We start from the raw sequence: 23,404 nt of genomic DNA, 5'->3' as shown, positions 1-23,404 counted from the left end.
TTTACTATGCTGAATATTCAGAAATTTATTTGTTGTTTTTGGCTGGTCTTGTTTTGTCTAAATCTCAAATCTAAGCATGGTAGTCTGAAGATTCTTGAATAGTGACTCCACTACAACTTCTGAAATCCAACTCTTGATTTTTCTCTTCTATTCCCAAATTTTGCCTCTTGTTGCTTTTACTTTTTTATCCTCTCCTCCTCTATGTTTATGAATATGGTCTTCATATGTGGTCTTCTCCTGCCTGTGCATCACACCCAGGATGTGTGTATATTCTTCCTTCACAAGTGCTTACATTCTGGCAGTCCCCTGGATACAATAAAGTCTTCTGGATTACTAGTTTTAACTGTCTTTTCTTTGGCTAAAATTAGAATCATGTGGCATCTTAAACTTTCCTTCTCCTGATGAGCATCACACCAAAGTGAATGTATAAAGATGTACCACATAATCTTCAATATGTCATTCTTCAACTGAGATTCATACAGATTTCCTTCTTCCACAGAGGAAGTAGTCAAACTTAGATCCCTTGGTCTAGTCAGGCCACTTGTTCTTTCTCCAATTGTTTCTCCCTTCAAATGTCTTTGATCCAAGGTGGTTTATCCCTTTTTTCCTACCTGTGCTAGGCACGGAGGCCTGAGGCCTCTCCTTGGACCTCTGTGGCAAGCTGCAATGATGAATTCCACAGATTTTCACATCATGTTATGATCAGTTTAGTATTTGTAAATTCTGTTGCCTGATGGGGTAACCTCTTCCATCCCATCATGACTGTATGGTATAGCTATAGCCATGTGGTAGAAAGTTCAGTTTTTCTGTCAGTGGAAATTGAAGGAAAAGTTTAGTGTATTGTCTCAATCAAAGTTTGGATTCATGAGCAATGGTACAGGTAATATCACACTGCTGTGATGTCATTTATAGACCTGTAAGAGTTAATAGTCTAGAATAGACTGTGTTAGTTTCTTTAACCATACAGATGAGTAATTTGTGTATGAAAAAGAAACTATTGTATTTCTATATTTTTGTTACCTCTGAAGCAAGTAGGGATATATTTGTTTCTAAGGCTTGCTTTTTTCTTGGAAGAGATTGTATTATTAAGAAAAAGAATTCCATATTTGTCATTCTGTACTGAAAATATCTAAAGTAGCTTCATCATTTTAAATCAATAAAGGATGAAGAGGAACATGATGCAGATGCTGATAGTGCAGAAGATGAAGCTGCTGCTAATGAGAAATTCCAAATAAAGGAACGCATTGCCAAGAAATTGAAAATTGATACAAATGAAAATAATAAACAGCAACTTCAAGACGAAGAAACCAAGACAGAAAGGAAAACAACTAGTCGCAGGTAAGGATTGTGTTGTTTGGTAGGTGTTTTTCTTTAGAGTGCTTACAGTTTTAAGATTTTTTGATAACTTGTGTGGGAGTTCTATTTTTCCCTGTGAGTTAGAAATAAAATGTATTTATATGTATTTGTCAGCCTTTGCCTTGTCCTTCTTCTCAGTTGCTAGATTGAGTTTTGCAGCTTCCTTATCTGTGTTAACACGTAGTAGTTGTCTGCCACTGAGACTCACAGAAAGGAGTGGTCTGGTTTAACTCATCCTTGCAGTGTACCAGCTTTCCAGTGCTGTAGCAGATACATGAGCTTTTCTGTACAGACATAAAGGCATGTATTCCTGTCATGTAATTTAGCTGTGCCAGTGTTTGTGAACATCCTTCCAACTCAGAATATTCTGCAGTCTGTGGTGTGTACTGATTGGCACTCAGTTTTCAGTAAGTTAATTTGCTTTCTTTGAACCTTGTGTTTTGACAGTTCTTGCAGTGTGAATTTGAGGATAATATTTATATTATTAAAACACCCATCATGTGTGCAAGTGATGAGTCATGAGTCTGATGTCAAACTTAGTAGGAATTATTATCCAGTATTTCAGTAAATATAGATTCCAGAAGTTACTGAAGAATTAAGACTTTTCATCTGAAGGGTTAAATGTAGATGAAAAACTTGCTTGGAGAAAAGTTGGTGAAGGAAACATCAGAAAGCTAATTCAGATGTTATGCTCTGAACTCTACATGGCTGTCATGGGAGCTGCCTAATTAAATTATTCAGGCTTTGCCCATACTGAATTCTGCCTATGTAGTGGCTGTTTTGGATTCTCTCCCATGACAGTTTCCTTTGAAAGGAAACATTCTGGTTTCTTTTCCTGCTGCAGTTTCTTTCTCTGTTAATTTTCCTTGTTTTCCTGATTCTTTTAACTGGTTTCCTTTCAGTTAGGCTTTTTTTTCAGGTTTTTTCAGTCATTGCTGGTGAAATATTGTAGGTGATGGCCAAGGCACAATGCTGACATGTAAGAATCTAGAACACTCTAGATTTTGTCTTTGTGACAAAAGAGTACCTTATTGTGTCCCTGAGATACATCCCTGCAAAGTAAAGGTTTTGGATCAAAACGTGAGGATAAATTTGTTATAATAATAGACTTTGAGATAAAACATTGAAACATAGGTTAGAAAACAGATGAAATAACTGAAACAGGATTAGTTGTTATCAGTCCTCAGAAATTCAGGTATCTGACTTCCACCTCTTGCAGGTTTTTATGATTTTATATGACTGTATATAATTGCTAAAAATAAAACCAGCCATATGTTTTAGTGAAAAAAGGGTTTTGTCAGTAATGGTGAGTGTTCAGTCATTATCTTAATTGTTAAACAAAACTTGTTAGTATAAAGAGAGCTTACACCCTGATGTTTGCAACTTGATACATATCAATATAACTGTTTTTACTGGAAGAATTTGATAAAATTTTGAAGCTTGTTAAGATTGTTAAGTTTCTACCATTCCATATTTTAACTCTGAGTTTAGAATCAGTCCACAATTTGAGAGGGATAGGAACACTTGAATTACTTTGGATAATCTTCTGGTACATTAAAATACACCAGCTGTAAATGTTGCTGTTTGGCTGCCTTTTTGGAGTAGTGAAAAATCCAGTGACAAAAGTATTGCCAAGAAATCAATTTGTATTAACCAATTTAATAGGTTTGAAGAGCTTTAGAAACTAAAATATTCAAGGGATTTAAGAGGAAATTCAGTGTCCTTTTCTACATCTTCAGTATTGATTTGAATCTAAGAGTCACACCAGGTACAGTACAGAAGCCTTTGCAATTTGAGCAAATCTGCTCAACTGACTGGTTCCAGTCAGTTCTTTCTCAAGCGAGCATTAGTTTTTCCTGTCATACTTCTGATTAGAGGCTAGGTAACTAACTTCCATGATTTGTCAGATTTCGTGTAGTCAACAAGATCTGTGTGGTCAGATCTGTAAACTGATTCAATTTCTTTTGGACCCATACATAAATCTGATCTCTTTGTGGAGTCATGTGTTGTCATTCAATCCCAGCCTGCCACCAAACCCCACACAGCCACTCACTGACTGCCACACTAACAGGATCTGGGAGAGAATCTAGAAGGGTAAAAGACTGAGAACTCAGTTGAGGTAAAGACTGTTTATTAGGGAAAGCAGAAACTGCGCAGGTAAAACAAAACAAGGAATTAATTCCCTGCTTCCCATGGGCGGCAGGTGTTCAGCCATCTCCAGGATAGTAGGACCCTATCACATGTAACAGTGACTTGGGAAGACAAACTTTGTCAATGCAAATGTCCCGTTTCTTCCTTCTTCCTCCCACTTTTCATACTGAGCATGATGTCACATGCCTTGAAATAACTCTTTTGCCAATTGAGTCTCCTGCTAGCCTCCCAGGACTTCATTTCTCCTGCTTGAGTGGTAGTACAAAAAGCAGAAAAAGCTTTGGCTCTCCCTGTTAACAACTCTGTGTTCAGCACAAGTCCAAATGAGTCAGTGAATTGTTCTTGGTTGGGGAGACTATGAACAATTACAGTTTAGCATTAAATAGCCATATCCAGTAGTGGAGGCAAGGATTTAGAAATTTGGAAGGTCTCTAAGAAAAGCTCTCTCTGAAAAAGAACCTTGAAGTATATGGCAGCCAAATAACATCTTTACAGCTGCAAAGGGCTTTGGAATTTGTAGGTATTTACCACCTACCTGTCTGTCCAACTACCTGTCTACGAATCAGTGTAATTGTCCCTGGGGTCTTATTAGAATGGCTTCTGGAAAGAAAATTGTCTTAAGGTGTAAGAGCAAGTTCATAGCATGAAGAGAACACAAAGCTAAAGGATACTTGGGATGATGCCCAAGCTTGCATCATGTTATAGCTTATTTTAAGAGACATTTGTGTAGTCAGTCTGTAAGCTGCTGGCTCTGCATGTGGTCGGTCAGTGTGCTCTGCTTGTGGTTATTCTGCTCTTTCAGCATGACAGTAGTAATAGTATTAAAGCCAGACGGGTTATCTTAACTCGGAAGAGGATTTTATTGCATGCATTTTTAGCAGTTAGGAGCCATAGCCTTGGGAGATACTGCTTAGTATCACAAGTAACATAAATTTCTAGACTTTCTGTTTTCAAATAGTTGTCTGCTATCCTCTGGCATGAAAATCAAATGCATGGTATTGTTTGTTATAAATAATGTGTTTTTACAGTTGAGGTCTGTTTAGATAAAGTAAGATAAACAATATCAAATTTCATTGTCTGAAATATGACTATTTTCTCAGTGTACTGGAGATGTTTAATAATATACTCATCGGGGTTCACCACCCACTGTAGTCTAAGCTTGTGTTGATCAGAGGCAGAGACATGGGAGGTGAAAATACCAAAGAAAAAGTTGGATGGACCATCCATAGCTTGAGAGTAATGTCTCTTAATGTATCAGGAAGAAGAAACTTCTGATATTGATCAAAATTTCTTCTCATCAGATACTTAAATATGCTGGTAGAATAATTGACGTTCTAACAATATTTGTTTCAGAGTACTGTCTTTTAACATGCATTACTTTTATTGCAAGACTGTATTCATTTGTATCGGTCCAGTTCCTCTTAATCCAAATGCATTTGTGAGGTCTGAAGGTTGCATTTCTATTTTAGAGAAGCAGTGTGGAAGCAGTAGACATCTTCTCAAATTCATGGTACTGAGGTTCAATACCACTTCTAAATGCAACCATACATGAAGTGCTGAAATGGTGAAGTTAATTTTAATCATTTTGGTATGCATTTTAACTGCTGTATATTTTTGAAATAGCTTTATACACTTGACAACTTTGTATTAAATAAGAAAACTTGAGGAAAAAGAGTTTTCCAGTCATTCTGGCAAGTTGTTAGAGAAATTCTGTGGGTCTGGGTTTTTTATTAGAAGCTTAAACCTAAGCTTCACACTGTAAAGCAGCTGTTTTACATATACAAATATTTAGAGATAAAAGAAGTGTTTGCCATCATTGCATAAGTAATAAAATTTCTCAGCATCACATGGAGTTTGTAAAATGGCTAGTGGCTTGAGACGACCACCCGAAAGCTTCAGAATAAACAGTCCTCTTATAGTCTCATGATTAAAAGCTTTCTTACACATTTCTTTCCATCCTGTAGGTGGAGCTCGGATGCTACGCATTTCTGCTTACTAGGTTCAAAAATTTTTGGTGCCTCTCAGTTGCCAGACATGCATTGTGGAGTGAAATGCAGTAGGGTGTTCAGGTTTTCACTGTATAAGTTCAGTTGCATCCTTGTGGTGGATATAGTATTAAATAGCAATATGAAATAAGTGCTTGAAATAGCTAAACTATTGAGGAAGAGAAGCTGACTTTTTGAGTAGTTAGCATTGAATTTAATTCAATGTTTCCTCTTGTATATTTTCTCTTAGTAATCCTATAATTTGCAGTTGAACTAAGTAATGACATTTATTTTGGTTTACAAACTATTACTATCCTAAGGCAATGAATAGTAATAGTTAACTACTACTATTTACTTCTGTTTAATAGTAGCTCAACTGCCACTCCTTTGCATTCCTGTTTTCTCTTATATCAGTTTCCTTGTCATGGGTAAAATAAATCATGTGTGAAGCTTTACATATTTTCCGTGCATGTATGAGTAATTACTTCCTTCATCCTCAAAACAGAAACTAACAATTTTTAATACGTAATTTCTCAGACTTAGTTTTTTCTTGAAGGACAACATGAAATAATTAGAACAAATAACTTACAAGCCCACAGTCCTTCTGTCATCTAGGCACAATTGTAATAAAAATAATTAATAATGCTAGGCAGGGTTTCAAGTTGATGCTAAGTCTAATCCAGACCAGACAGTAAAAAATGAGTACCATCAAGACACCTCAACATTTTCTTGGCATCAACATGAATAAACATTGCCACACTGAGCATGCAAGTTTGCTTTTATAAAGTACTCATATAGTGCTGTAGTGTGGAAAAGCCAAAGGTAATTTTCCATGATCACATGGAAATGTTTCTTAAGGAAGGTCTTTAAATCAAAAATTTTCTCTCTATAACAATCTGCCATTGTTACAAATGATAAATTTGATACTTTTGTAAATTAATAACTTATGTGCAAATATTGTTTTAAATGCATTTATTTTGCACTTGTTACCTTGTGCTTGTAATGCAAGCAATACAGTGAAAAGTAGTAAAAGTGTGTATTTATATGTTTCTATTTATTTAAGTTTAATCTAGTATCTCATCTTGTATTCAGCAAGCTACTTTTCTGTTAATGTTGGCTGTCAATAAGTATAGCAATATGATGCTAATACTATATATTTAGAGCTTCTTATTTACTTTGGAATGTTAAGTTTTATCTGTTTCTATATAAACACATATATTTCTTCTCAAAACTACTATTTAAAATTTAATAGCTGTACTTCTAATCCTACTAGCCTTTCCTTAAAATAAGTGTACTTACTATCAGACTTTGTCCGACAATGAAGTTTGTCTCCTAGTTTTTCAGTTTATCACCAGAAAATATACATTGTCTGTTAATAAGACAGGCTTTTGAGATTCTGAATAGAAACTCTTTTTTGCAACTGACTTCAAACTTCCCTGTACCTAGAGAGCTGCTGCTATTTTCATACAGCAAATTCAGGTATTCTCTGAATAGTATTTTATGCCAAAGGAGACAATTAGATATACTTGTATTTCATGCCATAATTTACTGCCAGTTACCCTTGTATTGAACTCAATGTTTGGCTGAACAGGAAAGGCATTCAAACATAATTTTTGTGGATATCAAGAGAGTGTAGTTTGCTCCATATTTAGTCAGTGAGTTTACGCTATTCCAGTGCTTAGGTACATGATTCCTATCAGTACCTCTTCCAGTTTTACATTTTGACTTGTCTGGGTTCAGCTTGTAGCCAGTGAATTTTTTTTTGCTGTTCCTTTTTCTGAAGTTAACTTAGCAGGCTGTATTTTCTCTTACTTCTACTACTTATATTCTAATTGAGTCCTTTCAGTAAGCTGTACACGTTAAGTTCTTTCCAGGCCTTCACAGTAAGAAATTTTTTCAAGTGTTCAAATTACTTTATGGCTTGGGTTCTTTTCCATCTCCAATTTTTCAACATTGTTTAAAGCTCTTTCATCATTAATCCCTTATTAGCCTTAATAGTGCTGTATACAGAGAGCAGCAACTTTTTTTTCTTTTCTTTTCCTTCCACCTCCATCTTCATTCGCAGATTGACCACGTTAGCTTTTCTTACAAGTATTAAGTGGTATTACTTACGTTGCTTGGGCTTTCCAAGATTGATTATTTTCAATCACCACTCTCTGAGAATTAGTTTGTCATTTTTTTCTGGTTTCTGGCTCCTAGATTTTTGCGATTAGGTCTTCAGCTTTTGTTTTGTTCAGCAAGCCCCAAGTTTCCTAGCAGTTCTGATAAGAGATTTTGCTACTGTGACAGTTTGTGCAATTCACTACTAATGGATTTCCCTGGAGTGAATAGGTACATTTCTCCTCTGTGGTTATGTGCCTCTGACAGTTACTTTAAGCAATAACTTTGTAGCCTAATTCTTGAAGATGATCTTTTGGCCTGTTTTGTGTTGCTGGTTTTTTTGAGACTTCCTTACATGTACGTACTGGGAAGCACATTTTTCGGGTTTTTTTGATTGACTCTAAAATTAGCCAAGTTAGCAGCCAGTCAGGAACTTATGCTCAGTTCTACTAAGAAATTCCCCGATAATGTTGTGTTAAAATTTATATGCTACTCTGAAACCTAAATTTCCCCTCTTTCAATTTTTTCTCAAACTGAAATTCTACTCTGAAGTTTAACACTGCCAAGTGCAAGGTGCTGCACCTGGGTCAGAGCAATCCTAAGCAGGATTGAGGGCAGCCCTGAGGACAAAACTTGGGGATGTTGTTGACAATAAGCTTTACATGAGCTGGAAACATGCATTTTCAGCCTAGGAAACCAGCTGGCTGCTTCAAAATAAGTATGGCCAGTGGGGCAAGGGAGGTAAAACCTGAATGATAGATGGTGATAAGCTTTTCAGCAGGGTCTTTTGCAATAAGAGACGATAGTTTTAACCAAAAAAGAAAGAGTTAATTTAAATTAGATATAACAAGGATGTTTTTTACAATGAGGATGATGAAATGGTAAACTGGTTGCCCGGGGAGAGAGGTGGTGGATGCTCCACCCATGCAGTTTGTTTAAGGTCTGGCAGGACTGAGTTCTGAGCAGCCTGATCTAGTTGAAGATGTCCTTGCACGTTGTAGGGGCTTGGAGACAATAACTTTTAACCATCCCTTCCAACCCAAACTATTCTAAGATTCTCCCTCTTGAATCTTCTTCCAACCCAAACCATTCCATGGTTCTGTATCTGTTGTTAAGGCTAATGATTTTGTTTCATGGGAAAATTGTAAATAGTTTTATTTTATTAAAAGTCATTAATTCTGTATGTCAGAAATCCTTGTTCACTCTCTGTTTGTTATGCTCCATTTGTATGGATATTATTTTAAAACTAGGATCCATCATTAGTAGTAAACTGGCAAAACAGTTTGTGTTGTTTAATTTTAACTTAATTTGAATTAGGCAATTTTAATACTAAAATAAGTGTCCAAAGCTTTAAACAGTTTTTAAAAATTTATATATTAGAGGTATAAATTTCATTTTTATGCAAAAGTGGCTATTTAATCACATACTGAAATAATTTTAAATAATATTGAATAAAATTCTAACCAATATTTCTGTAAAAGGGCAAAAGCTTCTATAATGATGAATTTCAAGAGAGCAAGTAAGTAAATCTTTGCTACTTGTCCTATTTCAGGGTATTGAAATGTTTCTCTTAAATTCTTTCAATGACCTTTATCACACTAAAAATATTTAGGACTGTTCTAAATATTCTACTTGTTCTTCAGTGATTAATAGATTTCTGTTTCTGTTCTTTCACTCTTGGTTTGAATTGTCCTTTGGAAAGCTCCTTGGAGAAGTACAAGGCATATGAAATGTGCTGATACATATACAGAACAGTATGGCAGTATTTTTAGTCTTTTTGTTTTTCTGTATCTTGATTGAACTGTTTCCAAGCAGAATTTCATAAGGTTAGTCATTTGCCTTAGCTACAGTACATCAATAACTCTAGCTGAATTAGGCAGTTTTTCTTGTTCATAATGTAAATTCTTGAGAAGGTATTAGTTCAAGCATGCAGGCTTGGCTGTCAAGACCTGACAAAGTTGTAGGAGGTAATGCAGGTAGTACCTACCTCAGTATTTTCAGTGTGTATCTGGACAGTGCACTTTCACTAGAGAAGGACTTTATGGAAATCTGGACAGGACTGAGCCCCAGTAAAGAGGTAGTGTTTGGATTATTATCTGTGAGGAAGTAATGAAATTATTCCATTATTTATGAATTGATTTTACAACATAAGAACACAGAAAGCACTGGACAGTTGTCAAGATCAGTACATTTTCCATGTTTTACACTGTAGTTGCAGGTGCTCTGACAGTCCTTGCCTCACATTTCAAACTCCGCTTGTGCTCAGAGCACAAGTGGGCGCTACCTTTGAAGGAGTTTGGAGTTTATGTCAGAAATAAAATAGGCAAAATGTCACGTGCCTCCAGTCATTTGCTGATGGGACTCTCCTGAATTCTAAGTACATTTAAATTAGTTTTATCCAAGAGATTATGTCTTGTGTTTTATTGCCACAGTGATGATGTGCAGATATGCGTAAGCTCAAGCTACCAGAAAATGTTTTTTTTTCACCTGTGATTTTAAGAAGCACAGACACTAACTGGTGGGAATTCATTGGCTGGGTAGAAAAAATAGTGGGAATTAGAGTAACCTGAAAAATGAACCTATTTTTATGTTTTCTTTTAAAACCCAGTTTGATTGAATATGTTAATATAGTAGCAGTTCTTCTGCCTCTCAGAAAGTATAAACATTTGAACTTCCACATATTTGTAAATTATGAAGTGAACTTTCTCTTTGCTTCTGTTTGGGAGTTTGTTCTCTGTGAAGATGTCTTTATACACTAGATCTCCAGAAAAAGAATGTTAGATACTTTTATGGTGCCTTGATTGATCTTGACTATGGCAAACATTAAACTACAAAATCACACACATGCACAAATTCACTGTAGATATAAAGAGAAAAAAGGAAGAGACTTAGTTTTATGTATTTCAGGTGTCTGAAAGAAGGGAAATATTTTCAGAGTTTTGGCTTGGTTTTGATCCTCTAATTTAGTAATCACATCATACACAATCACCCACAGGTTGTACATATGTCCATATGTACATAAGTCATGCTTACCTACATGTCACATCTTTATTTTGATAGGATTCTACATTGGTTCATGTGTATTTTGTCTTTGAGTGAGTTGTCATAGCATATAAATTCAGTAAGGATTTGAAATTAAATTACAAATTTGTTAATTGCCATTTATCTAGTCATATGGAAATTGCTCGCTTCTGCAAATGTTTACATGACTCAATGATTGCAGTGAAATTATTAATGTAAACAAGAATTTATAAATAAGCCTGACAACCAGTGAAGTTCCTTTGGCCTGGCATTTGACAATCATTTTTGGTATGAGGATAAAGCAGAAAAGGAATATTTTGGCAAAAACAGCAGAAAAAAATCCTCACCCTTCGGATTGAGTGAGTGACTTACTTTTTTTGAGACTGTCTCAAGAGATTGTCATCTTCTGTTCTTGTCCACTTGGCCTGGTTTTCTTGCCAATTTTTATACAATTAGAGCATTATAGTTGCTTGTGGAGTTCTCTATGAAATAGATTGCTTACACAACCTCAGTAAATTAGATTTTAAAATGTCAGCTAGAAAATCAAAGCCAGAAGTAAGCTGTCATACACAAGAGACTTCTAAGCAAGTTTTAGTGCTGTGGAAGGTGGGCATGACTTTCTGTCCACAACATACTGTATAAAAGATAACAGTCTGACGATGGAATGGGAGCAGCCTCTTGCTGGGACTACTACCTTGAATGACATTTACTCTTGTTTTAATCTTTATATGTTTTATCAGGTGATTTTGTTACTGGTTTTTTTCATATCTTCTCCACTAATGTCATAGCCCTGATGCTTTAAAAGTACATTTAATTAATATTTGCTTTACATACTTCTTTTTCTCAGTGCATGAGGGATCACTCACTTCAGTCTATTTTTTAGTAAGGATAGCAATAATATTTTGTTTATCTAAGTGTAATGTTTCATATTTTAATAATTTTTCTTTAATATATTCCTAAATTATTTTTTGGCTGATGATAGTCTCTCTGAAATTGTTTAAGAAACTGAAAACAATTACATATTTTTCCTTTGGTAAAAATGAGTTCTTAAGTTATCTTCAAGTTTAAGAATCTAATGGGTTTCTTTCAATTTGCATTTTTATATTTTGTTCAAGAAATTCAGTATTTTGGACACATATTATTGACACACAGAAAACAAAGATATTTCTGAACTGTTTTTAGAAATACATTTGTGTTTGGAATAAAACTACTTTCTTAGTGCTAAGGATTGCACGTTCCACTTACTCTTTTCAAAATAATTTGGACTTTTCTGCCTTCTTTACCTTAATAACATTCATTGTAAAGACAAAATAATCCCAGACATACTCTTTGTAGAGTTAATGATTGGCAGTAACTTAAAAGCAGACTATACTATATTAAACACAAGCCCAGATTGTTTGGGCACAAAACCAGAATCCCAGCACTGAGATTTTTCTTGGCTAAGCATCAAAGCATGTTAATAGGTAGAGTGTTAGGCTGGGACAAAGACAGGATTGTTACTGTGGTATATTTCATCCTGCTGCTACTTGGCAAGACTCGGTGTATTTGTAGGTGAAGTTTGTGTGTGCATTTGTCTAGTCACCTGGAAAAAAGGATGCATATATGACCCGTGAAAATGCAGTTAGTGTAATGGAAGGTGAGAACGTGTAATCCTTGTTATACAGTGAATTGTTAGCACTGTACAGTGGGTAAGATACCATTTCAAAGAGCTGGAGCGTTCTCAATTGTTTAGCTGCACATGTGATTTTTTTTTTTTTTCTTGTAACATAACAAGATGGATTTAGCAGTGGTATAGCCGTGTACTTTTTAATTGCTAAATGTTCATGCTCCATTTCCTTTCTTTGTACCAGCAGAGTTGAGTAGCATGGGAAGAGACTTTTGAAGAGTTTTCTTTCTATTGTAGAACACATTTTCTGTAACTATGAGCAGTATTTCTTAAAGTGGTACTGCACTGAAGGATTGCTGGAGTATGTTCAAACAGTTTCTTTAAACATCACGTCTGCTGTTTAACTCTGTAGACAGTTAATCCATATTACAATTCAATATTTTTATTGTTTTTACATGCCTTTCTACAGAGCCAAGCAGGTAATAAGTACTTTTAATATAGTGTAGAACAAGTGATGTTGGTTACCAAATTCTGGTTGTAGAATATTTATAATGAATAATGGTTTGTAAATAAGAAGGGAGTTCAGTTATTGCCTAAAAACTTATTGTGTTACATTTCTGATTATTATTAGTTAATAGTAGTTGATAATAGTGAAATAAAATAAATGACAGAACTTTCTGAGCTAAATCACAGAATGGGTAAGGTTGGAGGGGTTGAATAAAATCTATGTTGACATGAATAAAGGAAACCAAACTTGAATCCTTATAAGGGTATATCTGCTTCTAATGAGAAGAAGCTGTTTATCTAATGAAAGTGGAAAATATCCAAAAAGCCTGAACCATGAAAGGATAAGGCAGAAAAAGCTGCTAGGATCATTTCACCCAGTGATGTATCTAATAGAGCATACAAGACTTCTAAATTCTTTTATCTCATTCTTATCTTTTGATTGAAAAAAATCCCATTTTAATGTAGAGAATCTACCCCACAAAAATTTTCTTTGGTAATTGCTTTTTTCTTATTAGGTAAATAAAATGCTATTGCTTTTCAGTCTGCCTTTTGGCTCCTCTTGCGCCCTCTTTCACTCGTCTGCTAGACTTCTGTTAGCATATCTTCATTTGCAAATTGTACCAAATCCCGCTTGGACTTCAGTGCATCAAGTAAATTGAGCATTAGCCTTCTTTTGTGGCATTCAACAGTTTTCCCCCGCTTTTGTTGTGTCAACTTCATCAAATATTATGCTGTGTATCTTTTCTTTAAGCCCACAAGTAGTAGAAATAATTTTTTCATGCCTCATGGTTCTGTTATTTTTGCTCAAGAACACTATCAGTCTCAGGTTTATAATTATCTGAGTTGTATTTTCTCATTGTAAAGAATGATATAACACTACTGTTTCCCCTTCTTTCACCCCCTGGTTCTCTAGATTTTTTCCTCCCATTTTATTCACAACCAGTGTTCCTCATGGCTCAAAAAAAAAAATCTCTTTAAGTAGCTTCTAGAAAACACTTGGAAGCAAACTGCATGACATATTGCTTTCTCTTTTCTCTGATGCTTATTTTTAGTTGCTTTTCTTTCTGTTTTGGGGTAATTCAAGAAGACAGAAAAATATGTTATTCCCAGATACCATGTCTGGTTTTCTCTGATATATGAACAGAGAGAGTTATTTAATCTTTTTTTATTTTTTTTCCTTCTCTACATTATAAGTAGTTTTCCTTTTTTGTTTTGTTTTTTTTTTTTTTTAATCCCTAGCATAAAACAATAATAATGTAGGGAGGTTTTCGTATGTGCTCAAAAAGGAATGTACATCTTTCTTATCTGTGTCTGTTGTCATAAATAAATGGACAATGGTTGTTTAACAATCAGTTTTCAATGTAAAAATATTTTACATTGTGAAATAACATCTGAGGCCAAGTTAAAACTTTTTTTTTTTATTCCTGTATTACGCAATTTTTTTATTCAGGCCTTAGGCAGCAAAGTACGAATACCCAGCATCACCCTTTACTCCATACAGTTGTTTATTCTTTGTATTTTCCTGGTCCTTGAGTATAAATTCAAGATACTGGTAAAATCAAAGTATCAAACCAACTATCATGTGTTCATGGCATCTTTATAAGTAAAAATTTTATTAGAAAGTAATGTGGGGGTTTTTTATATTTTAGTAGTGTATGTGTCTATGTAAAATATGTGTGTCTATGAAAGAGCACCCAACAGAAAACTGATTTGGTGAATTCATATAGTTTCTCCTTATTTGCTGGAGATTACTGTTGTCTTAAACCCAAAATACTTTTACTAATAACTGGACCAGATATTGCTAGTTTCTGTAGAGACTGCCTTTTTTACCAAGAATGTATAAAAGGCTTGGGAAACACTGCAGAATGGCTATTACTCTGAGGGGTTATTAGGATATTACAGCCTCTGGATGAGGAGATAACTCTGGTAATACAGGTAGCACTATTAATGGCAGTGGGATAAGCAGTTCAAAATACACAATTTCATGGAGCTGGTTATAGCAAGTGAATTTTTGTTTTACAGTTTTGCTATTTTCATCTGTAGCCTGGCATGTTTCCTAGTTCTTCTGGGTCTCAGAGCTCTGAGATGAGTGGCACTGCCCCTTCACTTTTCAGTAAATTAGGGAATGCTTTGGGGCATCAGACAGGTGGGGGCCATAAAAGTGAGGAGGAGAAAATAATGTAGAGTGCTGTAATCCTGTATTATTCTTGCCCATCTTTTCTAGCTAAGGGATATTACAAAAGAAAGACATTGCTGGAGAAGTTAATGAGAAGTCAGTCTGACTTTTAGTGGATTTTTTGCATTGCTGAAGAAATGGGGCTTAACTGCCTGCAAAGAGAACTGTTTTAGAAGTTGTATAAACATAAACAGAAGTTGTGTAAACATAAACAATGTTACTTCAGTGTAGAATGAAAGTCTTAAAATCATGCCCAGCCTATCAGATAACATGTAGAGACACCCTGTGTGTTCTTGCACGTGTTCTTAGAGCAATGGAGTTGACTGTTTTGGACCACATGGTGGTGTGCTGAGTCAGTGTCGTTTATTGAGTCCTGCAAAATCTAGGCTGCACCCAGCTGTATCTCCATAGTGTCTATAAACCTCCAGAATGTGGAATTTACCAAAACTTACTCAGCTGGGAGAAGTGGAGTGGGTAGGTGATTAGCAAAACCAACCAAGCAACGGAATTAGCTCACTATTACAAAACAAACAACCAAGCAAAAACCTCCAATAAACACAACAATGTAATTCTTACCACCATTTCTATTAGTTCTCATTTTGGCTCATTGTGCACCTGAAAATCTATGATCCTCTCAGTAAAAGGTTAATGCACATTGTTTGACAACTTCCCAAGTTAGAGAACAGCAAAGCATACCATAGTCACAGCTGGATAATTTAATAATAAAATCGCTTTTTAATGAGAAGTGTATCAGCAGTACAGACCTTTTGAAGTTCTTAAGTTTGGCTGATAAGCAGCCATACTGAGCTTATTGATGGAAAAGCATTATTTGCTGAACAAGCCTCATGCTTAAGACTGGAAGTCATTGTTACGTCATTTCTTGGTTAATTGGCTGCACCTGTGATTTGTTAACAGCTCTAATCCAGTGGTCTCTGAACCACGTGTGGAAAGGTCAGCAGGATAGAGTCTGGTGCACTGTGAAGCATTGTTAGAGGTAATCTTAGTTTGGCAACCTGTCATGCCTGTTAAATCCAGATTGTCACTTTTCAGCTCATGACGTGAGCTTCTCAAAATGAGAATGGTGCAGATAACTGGAAAATCAAGTCTGTGGTCCTTTTCCTGCAAGGCAATGCTTAGTTAAGAACTCATAGATTTTTTTAAAGAATGTATTAATTTGTAGGTTACTCTTTTGTAATGAAAAATCCTTTGTAACTTCATTCTTCTGAAAGTTGGAATTTGTTGTGTTTTTTAAAATATAAGTGTAAAATTAATATGAATCCAGTGAAATATGTCTAGATATCTGTATGTACACCTGCATGCGAATTTTCTCTCCCTTTCATGTCATAGAGTTTGGAGACTTGGCAGTCTCAAGTGCTTGTGATTGTGCTGCCTTTTATAATCTAATTATATCTGATGAGACAGAATTTTCAGTGTATTATTAGTTACAAGTAATTTTGTTGGTGCTTTTTATACATATAAACTATCTTTTAACTCCAGTGTCCTTTTCAGCTAGTTAAGTAGTTTAGTATTGAAATAAATCAGGAAAATACTTTCCATATATGTTGATACTGTACCTGAATTTTGAAAGTACATTTAAGTGTCTTGGGCAGTAGAATTTGCTTTTGTCTATTTTGTACATTGTATAATAAGCAAGTTGCTAAATTTGTTTAAATAATTTGAATAAGTTTACTTAACTGATATATCTCTTGTAACATTCTTTATTAAATAGGAATAATCTTGCTGAAAGTTATGATACCAGAGAATCATAAAATTATAGAAGATGTTGGAAAGGACTTTTTAAAGTCACCTAATCTAACACTCCTGTAGTGGCCAGGGATATATTCCACCATATTATTTTGCTCAGAGCCCTGACCAGCTTGACCTTGAATGAACCCCAGGGGTGGGATATCCACCCTCTTTTTGGCCAATCTCTTTCAGAGCTTCACCACACCCATTGTAAAAAATGTCTAGTTTGAATCTACACTCTTCGTTGAAATTCATTATCCCTGTCCCAGCACCTCCTGCTGTAAAAAGACTCTCTCCACCTTTCATATAGAGCTCTTTAGGTACTGAAAGGCCACAGTAAGGTTATCCCCAGAGGTTTCTTTTCTCTAGGCTGAATAACTTCAACTCTTCAAGCCTTTTGTCATTGGATCATTTTCGTAGGTCTCTTCTGGACTCACCTGAGCAGGTCCATGTCCTTCCTGTGCTGGGAGCCCAGAGCTGGTGCAGCACTGCAGGTGGGGTCTCAGCAGAGCAGAGGGGCAGAATCCCCTTCCTGGCCCTGCTGCCCACTCTGCTCTGGATGCAGCCCAGGATATGGTTGATTGTTTGGGCTGCAATCGCACACTGCTGGGTCATGCCCAGTATTTTATCCAGGAGATCTCAAAGTCATTCTTACTGGGGCTTTTCTCATGACATCTTGCAGCACAGGAATCACTTTTTTCAGAGAAATTATAAGTTGGTAGGATTTTTGTTATTGAATTAACATTTGGATATTGATTTTGAGATCGCAGCATCTGCTTTGGAAATTGTTGGTTGCATATGGGATGCAGAGTATTTCTGAATGCCCGTGGATTAAATACTAACCTGGTACAGTGTTCATGTTTCATTATTTCCCAAATTTTTCTTCAAGAAATAGTAGTGACTTTATGTATAGCTTGTCATTGTACAGAAATGGCATTATGGTAGATGCTTACTGTAATTCACTGTAGATTAAGCATTTCTGCCACTTTTGCTGTGGTAGAAGATAGGGTTCAAGATAATTCTGTGAATATATTTTTCTCCTATAAGATGGCATTCTCAAACAAGTAAGTTCTGTGGCTGTTTCAGTGACTAGAACACAAAATGGAGAAAAAACAGCTGTTGGTTGAATTAAGGTCAGCACTTACATAGTAATTTCCAGAAAAAGAGGATGGACTTAATGTCAGTTTATTCTGAGCTGCAATTTAGAAATTTTATTTTTAATTTTTTCATTTGTAATGGCTGTTATCTGTGAAACACTCAAAATCACAGCTTCTTCAAGACTTACTGGGATATGAATTGCAATCTACTTTGTAGTGGTCTGAGGAAATATGTCATTTTTGTAATGAAAATACAATGGAGGTTTCAGATTATTTCATAGATACTGTACACGGTTTTTTCTTACAGTTCAACACTGAGCAATTTAGTGTTCATTCACGGTAGCCTAAGACAAAAGGTTACCAGACTATTTCTTAGGTATGTTCATATTGCTGACTATTTTGATTACAAAATAAGTTATCTGAAACTAGCCATTTTGTTAAAATGGCCAAAATAAACCAGATCACTTCAACCATCTAAAATGTGAAATTGTTTATCAGCATTATGTGTTTGAAGATAAAGTTGCCTTTCATCACCTAAGTATGTTTTTCTCATCTAAAAGTATAAGTGCTTAAATGAAAAATAAACCTTCATCTACTTAAAATAGCTGTATTTTTTATCTCATGGTATCCCTTCTATTTCATAGTGAGGGTATCTTCACAATAATTGTTTTCAGTGGAAAAAGTAATTGAATTCAATTTTACAATAATCTTCAATTTGTTTAAAAGCTTAAAAATTGGATTAGAAACTAATTTTTGTTTTAAAAAACAAGTGCATGATCCAGTGAAATCAATCGTTTTAATTGAAGCTGTTGGATTTTATTAATAACACCTCTGCTCAGAGAAAAAGAGCTGTAGCTGCTAGAATGTAAACAGATTTTAGGGCATTATGAAGACCCTAGTTTAGTAACTGTCATATATCCTTCCTGTATAACTGAATGTAAGCCTCTTAAATACTTAAATACTTATGCCTACCAAAAAACCAGTATTTATCTTGCTTTTTGTAATAATCAAAATTCAGTGATACTTTTGAAGAGTTATTATCTGTTATAAACTGATTTTTGTTTGGCAAATCTTTAACAAAAATTATCTGAATATTCCCATCCTTAATCAGAGACAATTTTTTTAATCAAATAATCTATATTATTCTCCAGATCAGTTTTAGGGGCTGTCCCTCAAATCCTGTCTGTAGTTTGTATGGTTAGAAGTTTCTCCTGTGAAACTTGCAGTGGACAGACAATATTAAATAGCTTAACTTGTTCAAAGGCATAAAAACACTTTTATTTGGCATCTGCAAAATTTTATCTGCAGTCTGTCCATGGCAGATGTATTATTATAAGGTTATAGCAAGGGTTTAGAGTTGTAGTTGTATATTTTCTGATGGTAAGTTTAAAGGATTAAGCAGATCTTTTCAAAACTGTGTCATCAGTAAGGTGGTAGAATATTGGTGAGGGAAAAATGCATTAATGGGTGTCTGTTTTCATTCAAGCATTTCCTCCACAAATGTACTGCCCAGTAACCTTTAGGCTCATTGTTGGTTTTTTTTTTTCATTGACTGATGAAATGATAGTTGCAGGCTGTTGGCAGAAAAGGATGGTTTTGAATGGTGGCTATTGTTCTAGTAACATTAGACCCTCTGGCTAGAGGATCAGCAAGAATGCCTGCGAAGATTAAGTGACAATGTTGTCTCCTGTTCATGGAAATAACTTGCTGATAAACTATGACAGTACAAAAAGCCCTAAGGACTCGGGGTGGGAAAAGCTGTATTAAACCTCATGTATTGCTCAGCGAAATTCTCACTTGCTAACCAATTTGTCCACTAGTATCTACTGGGAAGTAGGAATAAACCTTACTTGTTTGTACTGTTTTGGTAATTCTTGAAACAATTACAAATCATGAGGTTCTATTTCTGTCTCTCCCTACTTTCATGTAACTTTTTTGATACTAAAACATCAAAGGCATTATCTAATACTTACAAGGAGTTGTGTGATGTCTATTCAATAAATGTATTTCCAGTCCTCTTACTGAAATTTGTATCCTAAAAGGCTAAATAGTATGTTTATTATGTTCATATTTCATACCTTCTGATCTTTGAGTATTTCTTACATTCGGGCTAGCTGTAGGTTAGTGTTTGTGCCATAGTTGTTTGATCAGGCTCTACTAGCCTACTCCAAAAGATACTCAGCTTTATTTAAATGCGTTTGTGACAAGTGTTATTTGTGATTCATATAATGTTATACAAATGCATGCTCCAGAATACCTTGGATGTAAAATGTTCTGTCATTAAAATGTCATTCTTGAAATATTTTAGTGTGTACAGAAGTTTTGAATTCTCAGAAAGAATTGAACTTTATAGCATTCTGCACTTTTAGAAATTTTGTAACAAATGTTGAAGCTGTTAATTTATCATTACAGAATTACTGAGTTTGGAAAGACCATTGAGATTAGTAAATCCAAACATAAGTCTGACACTTCCAAGTCCATGACTAAATAGTGTCCCTAAGTGCCATTTCTACATGTCTTGCCCATAAATACAGTGATGCACAACAGCACAGTGGGAAAAGAGAAAGGAAATAAGATTTTAGTGTCATTTCTAGAGATATTTCTACGATTCATATGTATTTGAAGAAGATACTATGGGAAATGTCATTTTATTTCTTTTTTTTTCTGTCTCCAGTGATGATTTTGTATGTTAATCAAGTTTGTGAGGCTGTCCATTTCACTCAGACCTAAACAATGCAAATTGTTATCTGTGTAAGTCGTATGAAATTATCTGTTTTAGAGCACTTGCAGATGAAAGTAGTTCAGAGCTTCCATGGTTCCAAATATTCTGAATAATTTACCAGTATTACCAGACTATCAGGAACCAGTCTTAAAATGTGGTTATTTATTTTATTAAATAATAAGAGTTGTACCTGAAGGTTCAAGTCATTTTTTTGTAGTTAATCTGACTCTAGTAGTAAAAATTATTTTTTCTGGCTTAAGTAAAGCTCCTTGAAACTTATTTGAGCCATATTAATTTATTATTTCATTTTCTGAAAAAAACCTGGGCACACCCTGGCTCATGTTCAGCTGCTGCCACCAGCACCCCCAGGTCCTTTCCAGCCTCTTTGTCCCAGCCTGTGGCACTGCCTGGGGTTGTTGTGACCCAAGGGCAGGACCCAGCACTGGCCCTGTTGAACCTCACACCACTGGCCTCAGCCATGATCCAGCTTGGTGTGCAAGCTTACTGAGGATGCACTTGATAGAATCATAAAGTTTTTTAGGTTGGGAAAGACCTTTAAGAGCCATGGATCAAACTGTAAAGCTAACACTGCCATGTCTGCCACTAAGCTGTCTCTCTAAGTGTGGAACACACATCTATCCCCAGTCTGAAGGAGCACAGCCCTGTGTGGAGCAGCTGAGGTAACGGGTTTTTAGCCTGGAGAAAAGGTAGCTCAGGGGAGACTTTATTGCTCTCTACAACCACCTGAAAGGAGGTTGTGAGATGGATAGCAGTCTTTTCTCCCACGTAACCAGAATAGAACATGAGCAAACAGCCTGAAGTTGCACCAGGAGTGGTTTAGACTGGTAATTAGAAAAAATTCCTTCTCCAATACAGTTGGCTAGCACTGGATCAGGCTGCCCAGAGATGTAGTGGAGCCATTCTTCCTGAAGATACTGTTAATATATATGTAGATGTGGTGCTTGGAGACATGGTATTAGTGTTGAACTTGGCATTTGCTGGGTTAACAGTTGAACTCAATGATCTTTAAGGTTTACTGCAACCTAAACAATTCTAGAATTCTATTATCTGCCCAGAGAATCTCTCAAAAACTGCAGTTATGGGTGTTCTAACTTGTTTTCCACAAATCTGCAAGTTCTTACATTGACAGATGACAGGATATAGAGTTGTGAAAACATATCAGCATATCAGCTGAGATTCTTCATATCATCTAGAAGGGCAGGGTCTGTCCTTTTAAGCTTGTTAAATAATGCATGCTCTCTACACCACAGGCTCCATTCCTCTCTAGGACAAAATATCTGGTGTCATACCATTCTGTACTAGACATATTTTGTATCTCACAGTACAACAATGTATTTCATGTCTTAAGGTCTTTTTCTATGGTCTGTCCTTTTTCCATAGATTAGCCAAGAAATATATATTTAATGGTAGCGTTGATATAAAGAGTGAAAAAAAAATCTTATTCTTGCATTCTTAGGAATCTGCAATTAAGGAAAATAGGTATTCTGTTGTTCAAGAAGTGCTTGGATAATACTCTTGGGCACGTGGTGTAATTTTTGGCTGTCCCATGCAACCAAAAATTACAGTTGGGAGTTGGGACTTTGATAATCCTTGTGGATTCTTTCCAACTCAAGATATTCTATGATTCAGTGATACTATTGACAGGAATGGTCATCTGTATTTAATGAAGGAGAAAATAGAAGAATTTTTTAAAAAGAAACCTTTTTCACCATTAAAATGAAGATGTACAAGGTGTCCAATTACAGGGACTTCCTAGTAGCACAAAGTCATTGCATGAAGTAATAATCACGGGGTTGTTTTTCCCTGAGTCTTCAGGCTCTGTGCTAAACAGTGTGTTCTCTCAATGTGGATAGACAGAAGCAGAACAGTTACCAAACCCAGCAAATGCCATAAACTAGCTTAGTGATTATGAATATTTAAAACATGACCTACAAACCTGAAAAATAGAGAGGTGACCAGATTACTTACCAAAATTAAAATTTGTTTAGTAGTTCCAAGTAATCATCAGCACGTCTTCATAATTAATTTACCAATCTGTTTTCTATTCCTCTCTTTCCCCTGTAAGCCCAGCTCCTGCTTTTGCATTTTTGCTACTGACCATGCACACCTGTGCAGCCATCATCAGAGAAGAACTGATTTATTTCACTTTCCTGTAAGAAAGTTAAAGGAGCAAAAGCCATTAGAAATATGGCTGCCTAAGCTAGATGTCATGGTTGATGAAGGAAGAGCAATTTAGGAAGGAACAGTAGTGCAATGCCTTTTGCTTTCAGTGTCAGCCAACTATTAAAACAGCTGGGCTGTTTATGAGGACTTCATCTTTGCATGCTGCTAAATCTCAGATGGTTTCTGTAGAACATCAGTGTTAGTTTCCAGCTGTCTAAATGTATTGTAACACATTCAGTTTTTTCTTATTTTTTATCTTTTCCTTTCCATTAAATTTTTTCATTTATTAGTTACAGGTAGACTTTTTAATTAATGTTGAATGAGAAATGTGGGCTGTTGAGATGTTATGGTAGAAAATATTATTTGAAAAAAAGATTATATTTTTACAATATATAAAAATTATATTATTAATATAAATATTTTATATTTATATTCATATGAAGTTATTTATATAGAACTGGTACTATTGCAGCACTGACCCTGGAAAAGAAAATCCTTTTTTTTTTTGTATAGGAACCCCAGACTTACAATCATGTGTGCAGTTTTCTCTCCCTGTATGCCTGCCAGTCTTTTAGTAGTAAGGTACAGTAGTGTGTCCCAAGAAAGGCAAGAGACCTCAGTGTCTCAGTGGAAGGAAAGTGTATGTGTGAATAATATATGTCAGTTATTTAAAAAATTATGTCCTTGTTGCCTTTAGAATTTGAGGTGTATATTTGTAAGAATCTGGCTCCTTATATTCTTTTCCAGCATGCA

The 23,404-nt window shown here is 35.3% G+C and overlaps 1 protein-coding gene across 1 annotated transcript in view; it reads left to right on the top strand.

Moving 5' to 3' along the window:
* Positions 1-23,404, top strand: part of CWC27 (CWC27 spliceosome associated cyclophilin) — a 94,780-nt gene that overhangs the window by 13,137 nt on the left and 58,239 nt on the right. The window contains exon 10 of the mRNA XM_079330503.1: positions 1,163-1,338. Coding sequence (XP_079186629.1) covers positions 1,163-1,338 — 176 coding nt within the window. The remainder of the gene's footprint in view (positions 1-1,162; positions 1,339-23,404) is intronic.

This window comes from Erithacus rubecula (assembly GCF_903797595.1).
Source record: "Erithacus rubecula genome assembly, chromosome: Z".
Classification (NCBI taxonomy): domain Eukaryota; kingdom Metazoa; phylum Chordata; class Aves; order Passeriformes; family Muscicapidae; genus Erithacus; species Erithacus rubecula.
The sequence above is the reverse complement of the archived record's forward strand: the minus strand, read 5'-3'. Positions and strand labels throughout refer to the sequence as shown.